Source organism: Macaca nemestrina, chromosome 4 (genome assembly GCF_043159975.1).
Source record: "Macaca nemestrina isolate mMacNem1 chromosome 4, mMacNem.hap1, whole genome shotgun sequence".
Taxonomy (NCBI): domain Eukaryota; kingdom Metazoa; phylum Chordata; class Mammalia; order Primates; family Cercopithecidae; genus Macaca; species Macaca nemestrina.
In genome coordinates, this window is record NC_092128.1 from 53,242,446 (window position 1) to 53,258,182 (window position 15,737).

Here is a 15,737-nt window from a genome sequence, read left to right on the forward strand (position 1 = left end):
TTGTGTCCAAGCCAGCAGACGCTAATTGATTTAGGCCAGTTGGCTCATGTCTTTTTTTTTTTTCTCTCAACTACACAAAAACACAAAAATCCTCCTCTGCCTTTTGCTCTGGAAGATCAGGTTTAAGGCAAGCCCTTGCTTCTTGTCATTTCCATACAGCATGAGTGGCCTCTCAGCTCAGGATCCCACCAGCACTTATGCTAATGTGGGCACATTATGGTAACAAGCACCTAATAATAGAGGGAAATTTAATTCCAGCAGCAGCAGCAGCAGCAGCAGCGGCAGCAGCCTCTCACTGGAGAGGAGCCATCCTCCTTAGGAGGAGGACCGGTGCCGTTTGCATATGAGGGTGGCAGGAAGCCAACACACTTGCCTCCTGAATTTGGTTTCCTTCCTTTTATTCACGTCTATAATTGAGCCTTTGTAAGTGGAGGGATGAGTGTAAAGGAGCTAAATTTGGAGCTGATTTCACGGGGGTGATGAGAGCTCTGGAGGCCAGCTCTACCTTATGTTCATCTTGCCGACCAAGAAGAAATTCTTGGCCCTGATCTAGGGAAAAAAGAAACTACACTTGCCATTTCTCTGTATCTTCCACTACTAATAAAATGCTATTAGAAGCATCCAGGAAGAATGTGGATGGGGGGCGGGGGGCGCAATGAGTACCAAAAAGCAGGAAAAAACCGTGGATTCCTGGATTCACCAGTTGCCTCAGCTGGTTCGTAATTTAGGAAGGGAGGCAAGAAAGAGGCATGGCCCTTGAACGTGAGCCTTTAGGTGGAGACCCACTGAGGCCTCACAAGAGTGATCCTGTAATTGAGCATCTGCAAGCCAGCTGGGTTCACAGCTGATCTCACGTTGTATTAGCCTGGAAGAGTCAGCACTGTATAGGCGACATAGCCAAACGGATTGACAAAATGAGTTAAAAGCAGGAAATTGGATAAGGTCCTCCATGCTTCTACCAGTCTGGAATATGAAAAGCATTCTTACAGCGGTATTGCCACTTAATTACCTGGATTTATGACTTCTCCATCAAAGACTGTTCATCTGGATAGTTTCCTAAGGAGAAGACAGAGACGGCATCAAACATAACCCTACATTCCTCCCCCCAGGCAAAGCCATGCATCCTTACAACCCAAGTTCCTTACCCAAAGCCTTCTTGACTTCTAAGTCTTTAATAGGCACTGTACTAGATGCTGGGGACACAGCAGTGAACAAAGCAGGCATGGGCACTGCCTGTACAAAGCTTGCCAGTTACAAACAGGTGCTGCAATGCAGAGTGATAAGGCTCTGAGGGGGAGATGTAGGCTGTCATGGGGCACAGGTAGGGGTAGAGGAGACATTTAAACCACACTTGGGGGTTAAGGAAGCATCCTGAGTAAATAAAATCTAAGCGTAGAAGGAAGAGTGGAAATGCCACACAGCATGGCTAAGACCTACATTTTGTCAGTGGATCGCTGTCAGGCATTGTCAAGGTGGACACAGGTGAGCTCCTAGGTGTCCGTACCTCTGGCCCTGGCACTCCGGCCCTCCCCTGCGGCGGCCTCCCATTGCCTAGGCCAATGCAATGTCGCATCTGGGCCTCACCTAAGTCCTGTGCTCCAGGTCTCTTCTCTTCCCTGATATGTCCTCGGTGCCACCCTCCAGGACCTGACTTCTGCCTAATGCACCTGTCCCTCGTCCCCATAGAAACACCCCTTCCCTCACATGCTGCCCTCTAGAGGTGCCAAAGTCAGGGTCGCTAGCACAGTAGCAGGGATTGTGTTTGGAGTTTGGCTAGCTTTCCAATCCCCAGGTTTTATCACTTAAAGGATCCCCTACCTAGTTCCCCACAACTCCCCAACTCTGAAGAGAGAGGAAATGGGGATTACACAGGCTTCATCAATTTGACCAGCTAAGCAGCCCCACTTTTTGTGGTCACGGGTATTTATTTAATAGACTAATTTAATATTACATAGTTCTAGAGCAATCTCTAAGTGGCATCCCCAAGGGTACTCGCCTTAGACAATCAGACCCAGGAGACCAGAGACTGCCTCTTCTTCCTGTTTGTACACTGGCCAGAACATAGAAGACTTAGGGGATGGATGTGCCTGAAGCCAAAATTCCAGCGCCCTGCATTGACTTCCTCATGGGAGGAGCCATTGAATTATCATGCAACAAATTCATGAAGCTTGGACCATGACAAAGCCTTACTCATGAGGGTAGGGAAGAGCTGGAGGGAGCCACCTTCAAGTTCTTTCACTTCACTCCCCAGGGGGTAGAGAAGGTTATGTCAGAGAGAGAGAGAGAGAGAGGTGGAGGAGAGGGAACTTTCCAGCTATCCTGTAACACTTTGCATTTGTGTGACACTTAACAATTTTCAAACTATTCCTCCATCTGTTATCTCAGGGCAGATGTCCTCACCCCCCATTTTACAGGCGAGGAACCTAAAGCTCAGCAAGGCCAGGGAAGTCCCCAAAGTGATAAGGCTAAGTGGGCAGAGCCAACCCCGGACCAGGCAGGGCCCTTTCTCTGTCACTTTTCTGCATGATACTGGAAGAGCAAAGGAAATTTAAATCAGCTGGGCGCAGTGGCTCATGTCTATAATCCCAGTGCTTTGGGAGGCTGCAGTGGGTGGATCACTTGAGGTCAGGAGTTCAAGACCAGCCTGGCCAATATGGTGAAACCCCATCTCTACTAATAATACAAAAAATTATCTAGGTGTGGTGGCACATGTCTGTAATCCCAGCTAGTTGGGAGGCTGAGGCATGAAAATCGCTTGAGTCCAGGAGGCAGTGGTTGCAGTGAGCCGAGATTATGCTATTCCACTCCAGCCTGAGCAACAGAGTGAAACTGTGTCTCAAAAAAAAAAGAAAGAAAGAAAGAAAATTTAAATATCATTGGAGGCTGAAGCACTAGTTTTGGTCTTTAAGCTTCACTCCCCCAACTCACTCTCGTGGAGAGCTGGTATAGATAATAAACACCACTACTCAATATTTATGAAATCCAGTTCTTCTGCAAATATATCAGCAGGCATGTTCAGTGGAGGGAACAGATTCTATCAGGAGCTCGTCACACAGCAATCTGTTCCAGTAGCCAAATGCAAGCACCTCTCTGAATGATAAGCATGCCCACAAGGCTGTGTCAGGCCTGCCTTCGGGGGAGATGGGGCCCCTATCCCCCAGTGTCTATGCCTGGTGCCCCACACTGCCCATACTCACCACCACAACGTCTCTCTTTGCAGTCTTCGTTTCTGCAGAGAACAGAACAGGCAGAAGTTAAGCTTCTTGGGCATTAAATTGACCTTAAAATTCCACCCCCACAATGGTATTTCCCCTAAATAGGCTTCGATCTCAGTCTTGCAGACACAGCAAAGAATTGTTCTGTCTGTAGATGTGTTTGTTGACAGCTTTCCATCTTCTCAGAAAAAAAATGCATACACATATGTATATACACACACAACAGTAGGGTTTTTTTACTCTTTTTCTAGCTTGTTATCAGTGGACCTAGAAAACTGGCTTTTAAATGGCTTTTAAGATAAGAAAGAAAGATTGGATTGGATACCTCTTTTCATAAAGTGGGAGTTTTATGCATTCATTCCCCAAGCCCTTTTATTTTATTTCATTGTTTTATTTTTTTTATTTATTTATTTTTTTTTTTTGAGACAGAGTCTCGCTCTGTCGCCCAGGCTGGAGTGCAGTGGCGCAATCTCGGCTCACTGCAAGCTCCGCCTCCCGGGTTCACGCCATTCTCCTGCCTCAGCCTCCTGAGTAGCTGGGACTACAGGCGCCCGCCACCGCGCCCGGCTAATTTTTTGTATTTTTAGTAGAAACGGGGTTTCACCGTGGTCTCGATCTCCTGACCTTGTGATCCGCCCGCCTCGGCCTCCCAAAGTGCTGGGATTACAGGCGTGAGCCACCGCGCCCGGCTCATTGTTTTATTTTATTTTGAGGCAGGATCTCACTCTTGTCGCCCAGGCTGGAGTGCGGTGGCACACTCACAACTCGTTGCAGCCTTGACCTCCCAAGCTCAAGCCATCCTCTCAGCTGCCTCCCCAGTAGCTAAGACTGCAGGCGTACACTACCACACCCAGCTAATTTTTTAAATTTTTTTCTACAGACAGGGTTTCACTATGTTGCCCAGGCTGGTCTCGAACTTCTGGGCTCAAGTGATCCTCTAGCCTCGGCCTCCCAGAGTGCTGGGATTATAAGTGTGAGCCACCATGCCCAGCCCCCAGCCCCTTTTTAAAAAGTGGGATTAGAGACAGTTTGTGAAAATCTCATTTATTAAAATCATCACTCTCAATATGATCAATAACCACTATAATCAAATTTCTAACCCTGTTGAGACAAGCCTTAAGCATGTCAGACACATGTCTGTGAATGAAGTGATTAAAGCAAGCATTTTTTTTTTTTTTAATTAAAACACTGTCCAATTCTTTGTCCTGTCTCCCCAACACTCTGGAGTCTACTTGAGGCCGGGCCAGGACACCTCCTCAGACCTGGAGCTGCTCAGATGGACCTTCCCCGCCCCCCCTCCAATGTACCCACTTCCTTGAAGTCATTCAGCTTTCTTGGCCCATCTCACCACCCCCATCTCCCCTTTCTCACTAGTCTAATCTAAATAATTTGTGGAAATGATCAAATCCATTAGAATCTGGGTATCAAGTATTATCTGGTTTTTTTTTTTTTTTTTTTTTTTTTTTGAGACAGAGTCTCGCTATGTCACCCAGTCTGGAGGGCAGTGGTACAATCTCGGCTCACTGCAACCTCTGCCTGCCAGGTTCAAGCAATTCTCTTGCCTCAGCCTCCCAAGTAGGTGGGACTACAGGTGTGTGCCACCATGCCCGGCTAATTTTTTGTATTTTTAATAGAGACAGGGTTTCACCATGCTGGCCAGGCTGGTCTCAAACTCCTGACCTTGTGATCTACCCGCCTCAGCCTCTCGAAGTGCTGGGATTACAGGTGTGAGCCACCACACCCGGCCTTATTTGTTCTTTCAAAAGAGGCCTGTGTCCAGCACAAAGCATTAGCTGTCCTCAGGACACCCTCCGTGGGCAGCAGTAAGCAGGTCTTGTCTACATTTAACACGTGGAGAGTTCTTTCCTCCTGTGCCATGCAGCAAGGGACAGACCTAGGTGTTCAACTGAGCTGATTGGAGAGGGTGCTAGGTAGGGCACAGACAGGACCAAATTGAGAGATCCAGGTGGGCCAAGATACTGTGCCCCTGCCCTTCCCATTCTCCAGCTGCAACCAACCTCCACTTCCTTCCATCCGCGGAAGATGCAGCTGAAAATGCTCCAAGACGTGATCGCAGCCTGATTCTCTGCCGAGTAGGAACCTTTTTATGTAGCACAACAGAGCAAGCAAAAAACAACAGATGAGGGAAACAGGTACGAACCTATTTCCTTTCTTTGTCCTATGCAGGGGAAAAAAGAGGGGATATTAATTCACTTGAAAGTATGCTGCACTGGCACGTACATGACACCATGGGGTTCTTTGGGCAACTATGCCCTTTGAGATACAGGGGTTGACTGAAAGAGGTGCCAGGGATAGGGACAAGAAAGACTAGACCACCACACCTGCTTCAAACAAAGCAGCTTCATCACTATTGGCTTTGGACTAGAATTTGATGAGTTAAAAAGTATCTGAGAATTTGATGAGTTAAAAAGTATCCCCTTATAAACTTCAGGGAATACATTGTCTCTGATGAGAACACCTGGTGAGGACATGACTGCCCTAGTCAGACTGCCCAGCGAGTCTTCCTGCCCCATCCCTTTCTCCCTAAGAGCTAGCAGAGCAGAAGGCTTGGCTCACAGCAGGGAGACTTGAGAGCTGGCAGTTACATTTTGGTTTCTTGTCACATGAAGAGCTGGACTTGGACCCCACGACCTTTCCCACGATCACCTTGGATTCTATAACTCTGTAACTCTAATTTTCTTCTTTGCTCTTTGATAAAAGTTGGCTGTCATATGGTGTAACTAATTTCCAGAGAGGTTGAGTCTGAGTCTGGTTTTCTAGCTAGTTTTGCTTTTTTAAGTCAACCATGTTGAAAACAATTAATATTTACAACCTAAGTTAAAAGAACCAGCTTCAAGGTACATATTTAACATTTAGCCATAAATTACATGAGAGTTACAGTGTCTATTGGATTTGTTTCTTCAAGAACTTCTATCCAAATCGCATTACAGTACACCACCATCCTTATAAGCAATTACTCTTTTAGAGCTGTTTTTATAAAAAAATCAATTTGTGAATAGAGTTCAAACAAAAATGCCTTTTTTAATTTCAGCAGATGCTCGAGGATTTCTTACCTTGAAGTCAAGGTTGCCCATAGCAACAAACTTTCGCAATAAATACGGCAAAATGCAATGCACATCTTTATTCTAATGCCTTGTACTTTTATACAGTCTTTCATCCATACATTTTGTTATTTGACAGTTAATCGTTAATATTTAAAATGCCCTTAAAAGGCACACATGTCTCATCACCCCCTCTTTTTGCCATTGAGAGATCCTAGAACTCAGAGGTTCCAATACCTCAAGATACTTGGGCATAGAGCTAAACTTGGAATCTAGAATCCTGAACTCACTGGGACTCATCTGTGAAGAATAAGGAAACAAGATTTGTAAAAAATGTCTGGGTAGTGTACTAAGCATTTACTCTGTATCAGGAATACAGTTAAGTGCCTTGTTTGCATTTGCTCATTTAGTTGATTAATTTTACAAACAAGAAAATTCAAGCTCACAGAGGCGGTGACTTGCTCAAAGCCATATTCCAAGAAAACGGTAGAGCTAAGACTCGAGCCCAGGCCCATCGAACTCCAAAACTCAGGCTCAGAACCATCTAAGCTGTAAGTTGTTAAGAGCTACCGAGAATCAAGAAGCCTGGCTCTGGGAGAAGTTTGTGATTCTTTGGTGCTCTCTTCATGTCACTCTACTACCTCACTTTTAGCCAGTAAAAGACACATCACAGATTGGCACTATAAGAGGCATATTAGTGGGCAGGTGAAAATTGGAAAGAGAGAAAACAGGCCTGCGTTTATAACCCTTAAGAGTGAGAGACTGAGACCACATGCAAAACACTAACAATTATTTGGTCACACAAAAACCCAGCTGAGTCACTGGAGACACAAGCTTATTTCCCTTATTGGTTTTGTGTGCTTGCCTTAATTCCATACTATCCTTTAAATATTCTACAAATAAGAGCATGGGATATTCTATCACTATTCACAATAGGGCTTTTCTGAAGGTTTTATCCAGGTCAAGGTCATCAGAAGGTTGATGCCCCAGTCTCATTGAGAGCCTCAAGGACAGAGTAGGTTGCCAGGGAAAGCCAAAAGGATGGTTTCCTGGCCTAGCAGGTGAAAAAAAAAGTGCACCAGGACTGAGGGGAGCTGGGATTCCTTCCCCCATATCTCCTTTTCCTGCCTTCATTCCAGGCAACCTGCCTTGTAGAGAAATCCTGATTCTCCATTTTTCCTTCTCCTAATATCACCAGAAAGTGTCCTAAAGGAGGAGGGGAAGAGGGCCCAGCCCACTGGCAACTTACAGATGTTCCTTTTTCTTCCCAGTCTTGCAGGCACAGTGTCTGTGGATGCCTTTGGCCAATAGGACAACCAGGGACACCAGGAGACCCAGAAGCAATATGGAGCCCAAAGTGATGACAAAAGGCACATACCATGCGGATGGAGAGTAAACGTTTTTCCTCAGGACCTGGTAGGTGACCCTGAGCTTGAACAACATAGAGCAGGGAGGGTGAGTGGAGGGTGGTAGTGATTTTGACATTCAGCACTCTCTCGTGTTGAGTATATATTCCACTCTTTGTTATTGCTCTATAAATTGGACATCTGTGTGCTCACAGTTCTTGCTGCTTCAACCCATCACCTTATTTATAGTCTTCGCAGACATCCATTAGATCAAAACCCAGAAATTTTAGGGAACTGAAAACTGTAGGCCTAATTTTATTCTCTGTCTTCCTCTTCCCTAAAGCTAAAAAAAGTCCATTGGCTTTTTTTCTACCATATCTGGGCATAACCCAGGGACGAATATAGCCATTGTCTCTCACCAAGACGGCATAAGCCACGAAAGTTGTTTTTTTAAACACCTTGTAGGCTTTTCAGTGTTTTCTCAACTACAAGCTGCCACTGCCAGAGGAGTGGGCTGATATCACAGCAAAGCCTCAAGTTCAGCATCTGCTTCCTAGAGCTGGAGACAGATAACAAACAAGTTATGGAGGTTTCAGGATTGGAGATGTCACAATTAGGTCATGCTCTGAGCCCAAGAAAGGTGGGAACTCCTCACTCAGGGGAGCCTACCAGCTCCTCCCACAAGGAAAGTCCTTAGGGTTGCCATATACCTCCATTCACTGGGGTCATATTGACTTGAGCACGGGAAAGAGAAGCATGAACCAGCTCCTGGGAAGACTCTGAGAAGAAGCTGGCCGCCTCCATAGGGGGTTCTCTAAGGTTCTGATTATCTTCCTTCTGGCATGCTGCAGGTATGAGGCTGCTGACCAAGGGTGCAGCTTCTACTAGGAGGAGGAGGAGGAGGAGGAAGAAGAAGAAGAAGAAGAAGAAAGGGGACAGATGAATTAGCATAGATGCAAGCCAGTTCCTCTAAGGGGCAGGGGAGATAATCCTGTTGTCAGATTCCAGGCTCTCCCTTCCTTCTCCAAGCCGATTCTGTGATAGCACCTGGTCATTTTCTTCCTACCCTTTCCCACAGTCTGTATTTACTTTGTCAGTTTGAATACTTGTTTGTAATCTATCTGCCCCTCTAGATCAGTGGCTCTCAGGCTTTAATGCACATTAGCATTCCCTGAAAGGCTGATTAAAAACACTGCTCACTGGGCCCCATCTCCAGAGTTTCTGATCCATTAGGTTAGGGGATAGAGTTGGGGATTCCAGCTTCCAGCATCCTTCCCTGGAGGTCATGGTGATGATCATGGTTGGGTGACCTATAACTTTAATAATCTAGGCTGGGCCCAAGAATTTGCATTTCCAAGCAGTTTCCAGGTGGTGCTGATTCTGATGGTCTAGGGGCCACACTTTGAGAACCACTCACCCATACAATAAGCTTCCTGAGAGCAGGGATCATTTTTGGCTTGTTTGCTAAAGTGACTGGCACACTATAGGCATTAAATCGATATTTGTAGATTGGATGAATTTTTTGGAGTGGAGGTGGGGTGTAGGGTACAGATTGGTACATGGTGATTCTTCAAAAGGTGTGGAAAAGGGCACCCAGCAGTAAGCAAGCAACCTGATTTCATGGATATTGATTTGCAAAGACTCTTCTGAACATGCAGAGAGGGGCTGTGAAGGTAGCATCTGGCAGCATGCCCATGAAAATCGGTTCCTGTGCCACAAGCCACACAGGTGGTTGAGGTCTGATCTCTCACAAGTCTCTGCACAAACAATACACTCTTCTCTACCAGAACAGGAAATATGAGTGGTTTTATGAGTCTGAGGTCTCACCAGATTTTTGCCACCCTGTAGCTACTCCAGTCCAGCCCGTGGTTGCCATTTTTGGCAACATCCTAATACCGCAACTCTTCAGTCCACCCCACATATCTCCGGGCAGGGGAAAGAATTCCATCAACATAACTCACAAGGGAACATGCCTGGGGATTCCAGGTCCTAAAGCCCTTACCCTGGGGGTTGTGGTGATGACAGTGGTTGGGTGGGAAATGACTTTAATACTCAGTGTCACTATCCCTGTCTCAACAAGAGCCTCAGCTTTCTTCCTGCCAGACAGCAAGTTGTCATCAGTTATGTAGACAGTTATGTAGCTTGTAGTCCCAGATCTTATCAAACCCACCAGCATAGTCAAAGGGAGATGTAAGCAGCAGGCGTGTGACGTTGGAACCAGCATTGGGAGAGAAGGTGAAATGATTGTTGATGTTACCTAAATGAGATTTGATGCAGGGGTGTTGGTAAAAGGAAGAAAAGAGAGTAAGAAATAAAGGTTTAGAAGAAAACTGCACTCAATCTTTTTCTCAAATGTCCACACCTCAAGTGTAGACTGTATCTGTGACACACCAGAGCTGGATTAGTTATATGCTACAGGCTTTAACTGCACCAGAGATGTCATTAATACAAAGAAACTCTTGCTCACAACCAGCGTGGCTATAAACAAGGCTGAGTAGAAAAGGACAATAGGACAACACCCTTAGCCTAGGTGCCATCTTGCTGAGTATTAAGCAGAGACTTTGTAACCCTGGTGCAGCCCTTCTGATTTCTCACCCGGCAATTATTTGGTAACAACACTGTAATTCACACTCAGACAAATGAGTGGGCGTCAAGAGGGTAGAATAGGTCACATCCCTAGCCATAGGCCAAGTTCACTGCATGCTTTTCATGGGACCCAGTGGGTCACACTGGTTATGGATGTCCCTGGAGTCCCCCAAAGGAAGGTGCCTCCTGGCTTTGCAGGAATGGCAGTCCCAGGTCCTCCTGAACCCACCCCATCACACCCCCAAACACACACGCAGCTCTGCTGGGGCTCATGGCTCAGCTCAGGGAGCCTGGGGCAGAGAGGCTGCCAGCCCAAGCACACCCCTGCTCATTCCTCCACTGGCTCCAGACTCATTACCAACTGAACACCAGTAAATGGAGCAGGAGATGATGCAATTTTTGCTCCCTTAACAGCAAAATGCTCCATAAAGGCCTTAGGGCTCTCAGTATGGATTATTTCCATCTTCGGCAACTGCAGTCTCGAGGCAGTTTCTGCCCCTGGGTTTTGTGACACAGCCAGCTCGAGAGGCTTCCTACTGTTCAAGTTCCTGCTCGGCCAAGGGCACAGCAGGCAGCAGGGATGGATTTTTACTCTCTCACGTGGAATTGTTCTGCTTGTTTGGGTTTAAATCTCTGGCCCCAGCACTTCATTAGATGAGCTATTTTGGTCTAATTTCCATTGAGGGGTGCTCTTTTTTCCCTAGAATGGTGTATTTTTAAAGAGAGAAGATGAATGGAGCAGAAGAGAATTCCTGAGGACACATTTCAAAATGCACCTAATCTATTTAATCTATTATTATCCAGAGAGAGGACTGGGATTCCCTGCCCCCACTACAAGCTTTCAGGAAAAGAGGTGGTTGAAAAGTTGGACTGCATTTTTTCTAATGATGCTAATAGGCTTTATCACTCATACTGTAGTCAGGAATTAGGGGATGGGGTTCACCCTTTTCTTGGGCTTTTGAGCAGTCACATATGGGGTCTGGGAGGAGTAAGACGAGAAGGGGAAACCGAGAGGAGCATCAGGAAGCATAGGGGCTGCTAGATTCTGTATCTCTGCTCTTCTCATTCAAACACTTCCCCAGCAAGCTGGGTGCGGTGATGCATGCCTCTAGTCCCAGCTACTTGGGAGGCTGAACAGGAGAATTGCTTGAGCCCAGGAGTTCAAGACTAGCCTGGGCAACATAGCAAGACCCTATCTCAAAAAAATAATGCCCTCCCAACTCCCATCCCACTTTGCCCAGATCAGTGTGTGAGCACAGACCCCTACCCTAGACAACTTCAGGGTCCTCACAGACAGGGTCAGGGTTGTTGACACCAAGTACTATACCTGGGCCAGTGGAATAATGGAAAGATCTGGGGCTGGAATCAAGGTCAGTACACGTCAGCTTGAAATTCTGAATATTTGTGCCAACTTTCAGATCCACTAGGAGGGCCAGGAAATAAGAGTTTGGAGTACAAATGGGCTTTTCATCATTTTCTTCAAGGATGTTCATGGTAACCTAGAGTAGCAAGAAGGTGGTCATTCTCAGTAGCTAAAACTCATTGAGTGCTTACTGTGTGTAGGCAGTTTTCACGCTAAGTACTTTCCATAAATTAGCTCATTTAAACTCACATGAGATAGATAACATGATTATTCCCATTTTATGGATGAGAAAATGGAGGTTTAGAGATAGTAGGTAATTGATCTAAGATCATTCAGCTAGTGAATGGCAGAGCTGGGATTTGAATCCTGGTCTGTCCTACTCCAAATCCTACGCTATTACTCTCTACCCCGTGTGCATGTGTGTGTACACATGTAGTGTATGCATACCTTGTCCCACCCACCCCCACACACACATGCACCTGAACACATAGGCTCACCTGCAGATGACACTGAATTGTTTTTCCAAGAAGGTATGGATTTACGGTGACTCCATGTACTGCCTTGCCTGCTGCCCCTTGTGGATTGGAAGTTCTTTAACTCTGGCATATACAGAAATGGTTTTCAACACTGGCTCTGCTTTCTTGGGCCCTCTTCAGACCCAATAGATTGGAGGGTAGGGGTCAGGGCCCTCACTGATGTTCCCTAGCTGATTCTAATATGAGCCAGGACTAAGACCCACTGGGACAGAACAAGCAGGCCTGGTTAAGCTGGGATCTCATCTGTAACCTGGGCTATTAGCACTCTACTAAGCCCTAGGGCTACCCTGCCATAAACAGGGGCCAGCCTATTCTCTTTCATCGCTGTCTTCTATGCCTGCTGAATTGGAATATAACTTGGGATGCCTGCCAGCACAGAATCGTAGAACATCAGCCCTGAAAGGGACTTGTGTGATCATTTAGTTCATCACCCTTTTTAAAAAGCTTATGAATTTTGAGTCATATTCATACTACCTTTGAAATTTGGGATTTCAGCTATTTCTGAGCCCGGGAATAAATTGAAATGTTCACTCTAGTTAGCTCCCAAAGTAGGGTCCATTCATTTTTCTAAAAAAAAAAAAAAAAACCCCAGCCTAACAAACACTGCAATTATCTCCAACTTTCCTTGGGTAGCAATGCCAAACCTTGCACATCATTAAAAACATCATCCCATTAATTCGAAGCAAGCTATCAGAGGAAGCGGACCATTCAGGCACAGGGTTATCAGGTGACTCTCTATTTAAGAGAGAGAGAAATAGGGACACCGAGATAAGCATTGCTCAGACTCCCTCGGAAAACTGGGATCAAAGGTGAAAAATGACTTGGTCTCCTGACTCTGAGCCAATCTTTGTCTATGGCTGCCTGCTGCTAACTGAGAGTTCATTTTGCCTCTATGCTTTTTTAGTTTACTAATGGGAAGGACCAGGGAATAGTTTGGTCTTTGTGGCTATCATGTTGCCGCTGGATAATCCAAACCACTAACAACAGGGACCTATTAGGCCCTTGCCACTCGAGGTGTGGCAGGGGACCAGCAGTGCCACCCTACTTGGAACCATGTCAGAAATGCAGAATATCAGGTCCCAGACCCGCTGACTCAGAATCTGTATATAACAACATTCTCAGCCTCAAAGGTTGGGAAGCAAGATAGCAGCACAGCATCGTTTTAAGATCTACCCCATCTGGTGTGCGTAGAGGCAGGGTAGGAACATGGCATAACTGCTCCTGGGGAGGAAATGCATAACTCCAAAACCACACTCAACTTCTGGACAGTGTGCATTTCACCAACAGCCTTCAGTGAAGGCAAAGCGAGATTTAAAGGGCCACAAGAGGAACCTTGTCCCACAAAGTGGCTTTGTGGGTCCACCAGACATTCCAATAGCTGGCCACCAATTTCAGTGCTTTTCTCAGTCACCCACAGACTTGGGCCTCAAAAAAAGGTGGGGCCGGGTGCAGTGGCTCACGCCTATAATCCTAGCACTTTGAGAGGCTGAGGCGGGTGGATTACTTGAGTTCAGGAGTTCGAGACCAGCCTGGCCAACATGACGAAACCTGTCTCTACTAAAAGTACAAAACTTAGCCAGGCACAGTGCTGCACACTTGTAATCCCAGCTACTTGGGAGGCTGAGGCATGAGAATCGCTTAAACCCAGGAGGTGAAAGTTGCAGTGAGCCAAGGTTACACCACTGTACTCTATCCTGGGCTACAAAGCGAGACCCTGTCTCAAACAAGAGAAAAAAAGAAAAGAAAAAGAAAAAAAGAAAAACGTAGATCTTTATTTCCCAGGGCACCTTTATTTGTTTCTCACCACACCTGCAGGATGTGCTCCTGGGAAGTTTCCTCATTGCCACATCCACACTCTGTGGGTGCCAGAGAGACCCTGAGTCAACCAGTTGGGTTACCGGGACTATAGCAAGCAGCCCCACTCACAGTGACAGAGCTTGTGTCCTCATTGTTGGTGGCCTAGATTCTGAGAATATAGATAGGGGTTGTTTCGTAGTCTACTTTAGTTACCAGCTGGAGTTCTCCCATCTTGGGATTAATCCGAAATACGTTCGGGTACTGGAGGCTGGCCCCTCCGGTGGAGATGGAGTACACGAGGCTGCGCTGGGGGAGGTCTTTATCAGTGGCTTGCACCTGTCCCACTCAGGTTCTGGCTGGAGGAATAAAGTACCTGCAATAAGTCCTGCTTTTAAGAGGTAGGGAAGGATGATTCAGGAACCGATGTCCTCCCTGCCATGGGAAGAAGGACTTCTGGAAGTCTCCTTGCTGTCCAAACTCTGTTTTATAGCTTCACTTCTACTAAATTGAAATAATGCTAACCAATACCCGCTAGGTAACTGGCCCTATGATCCAAGCAGTCCTGTGAGCTGTAATAGATAATTTATGCCTGTGTGTGTGTGTGTGTGTGTGTGTGTGTGTGTGTGTGTGTGTGTATGCGCGCGCGCATGCGCATGAGACAGAGTCTCATTCTGTCACCCAGGCTGGATTGCAGGGGTACAATCTCAACCTGCTGGAACCTCCACTTCCCAGGTTCAAGCAATTCTCCTGCCTCAGCCTCCCAAGTAGCTGGGATTACAGATGCCCACGACCACACTCGGCTAATCTTTTTGTATTTTTAGTAGAAACGGGGTTTCACCACATCGGCCAGGCTAGTTTCGAACTCCTGACCTCAAGTGATCCATCCGGCTTGGCCTCCCAAAGTGCTAGGATTACACTTGTGAGCTACCACGCCCAGCAATTTATGCCTTTATATAGACTCCAGGGACACCAATCATTTTGCTATCAGAAACAATAGTACAAAGAACATACATCCTCACACATACATCTCTGCAGCAGTGTTTTCTAAAAGTCCCGTGTTTTTCAATTTTCTATAATGAGCATGAATTGCTCTTATAAAAATAAACAATTGTTAAAGAATTTAGCAATTGATGATTACAGATTATAGATTTTTAAGTCCTCTTCCATTTTGCAATTTTTACAAATACTGTTGGTGGAGCTGCTAGCATTCTGGCTTGCTTGTTTTATAGGAGTTCCTTCTCATAAATTATACTCCTCAAGGGCAGAAACCTTCTCTTGTTCAATTCTGTATCCCAGCACTAAGTGTGTGACCCAAAGTAGGTGATCAAAAAGAACTGCAGTAAGATCTGTGAATTCCCAGAAAGTCTATTCCTTTCGAATTTGTTATTGACTGGATAAGGTATAAGAAATTAAAAGCGTTTTCTTTGGACCTTCATTTTGCCTTTTGCTTGAAAACTTAATGTCAGGAAATGGAGACCATCCTAAAGAGAATGGATCATTTTAGAGGGAGTGTTTTGGTTTTGGTTTGATTTGTTGTTGTTGTTTTTAATATGGAAAAAGGATCCATGATCTAAAGATGCAAGGCTGTGAGGAGTCTATTACACAGCACTTATAGTATTACCTTCAAACTGAGAGAGCGAGAGAGGCAGAAAGTGAAGCTGAAAGTGGGGAGTGAGTCTTTTCCTTAATGGGGGAAGAGCCTGCGAAAAGCAGGGTGTTGCAAAGGGCAGAAAAATAGGCCTTCAGGGAATCCTAGTAGGGGAGAGAGAAAATGTCTTTATTTTGTTTATAAATGAAGGAAATATAGAAATGGGAAACCTTTTCTGTTTTTA

The 15,737-nt window shown here is 45.8% G+C and overlaps 1 protein-coding gene across 1 annotated transcript in view; it reads right to left on the reverse strand.

The window, feature by feature from the left end:
• The window catches only part of LOC105475888 (cadherin related family member 3), a 113,825-nt gene that overhangs the window by 48,832 nt on the left and 49,256 nt on the right, over window positions 1-15,737 (reverse strand). The window contains 9 exon segments of the mRNA XM_071094128.1: window positions 1,010-1,038; window positions 1,040-1,056; window positions 3,198-3,229; window positions 5,234-5,394; window positions 7,527-7,708; window positions 9,626-9,757; window positions 9,759-9,880; window positions 11,537-11,708; window positions 14,035-14,261. Of these exon segments, the coding sequence (XP_070950229.1) occupies window positions 1,010-1,038; window positions 1,040-1,056; window positions 3,198-3,229; window positions 5,234-5,394; window positions 7,527-7,708; window positions 9,626-9,757; window positions 9,759-9,880; window positions 11,537-11,708; window positions 14,035-14,261 (1,074 nt within the window).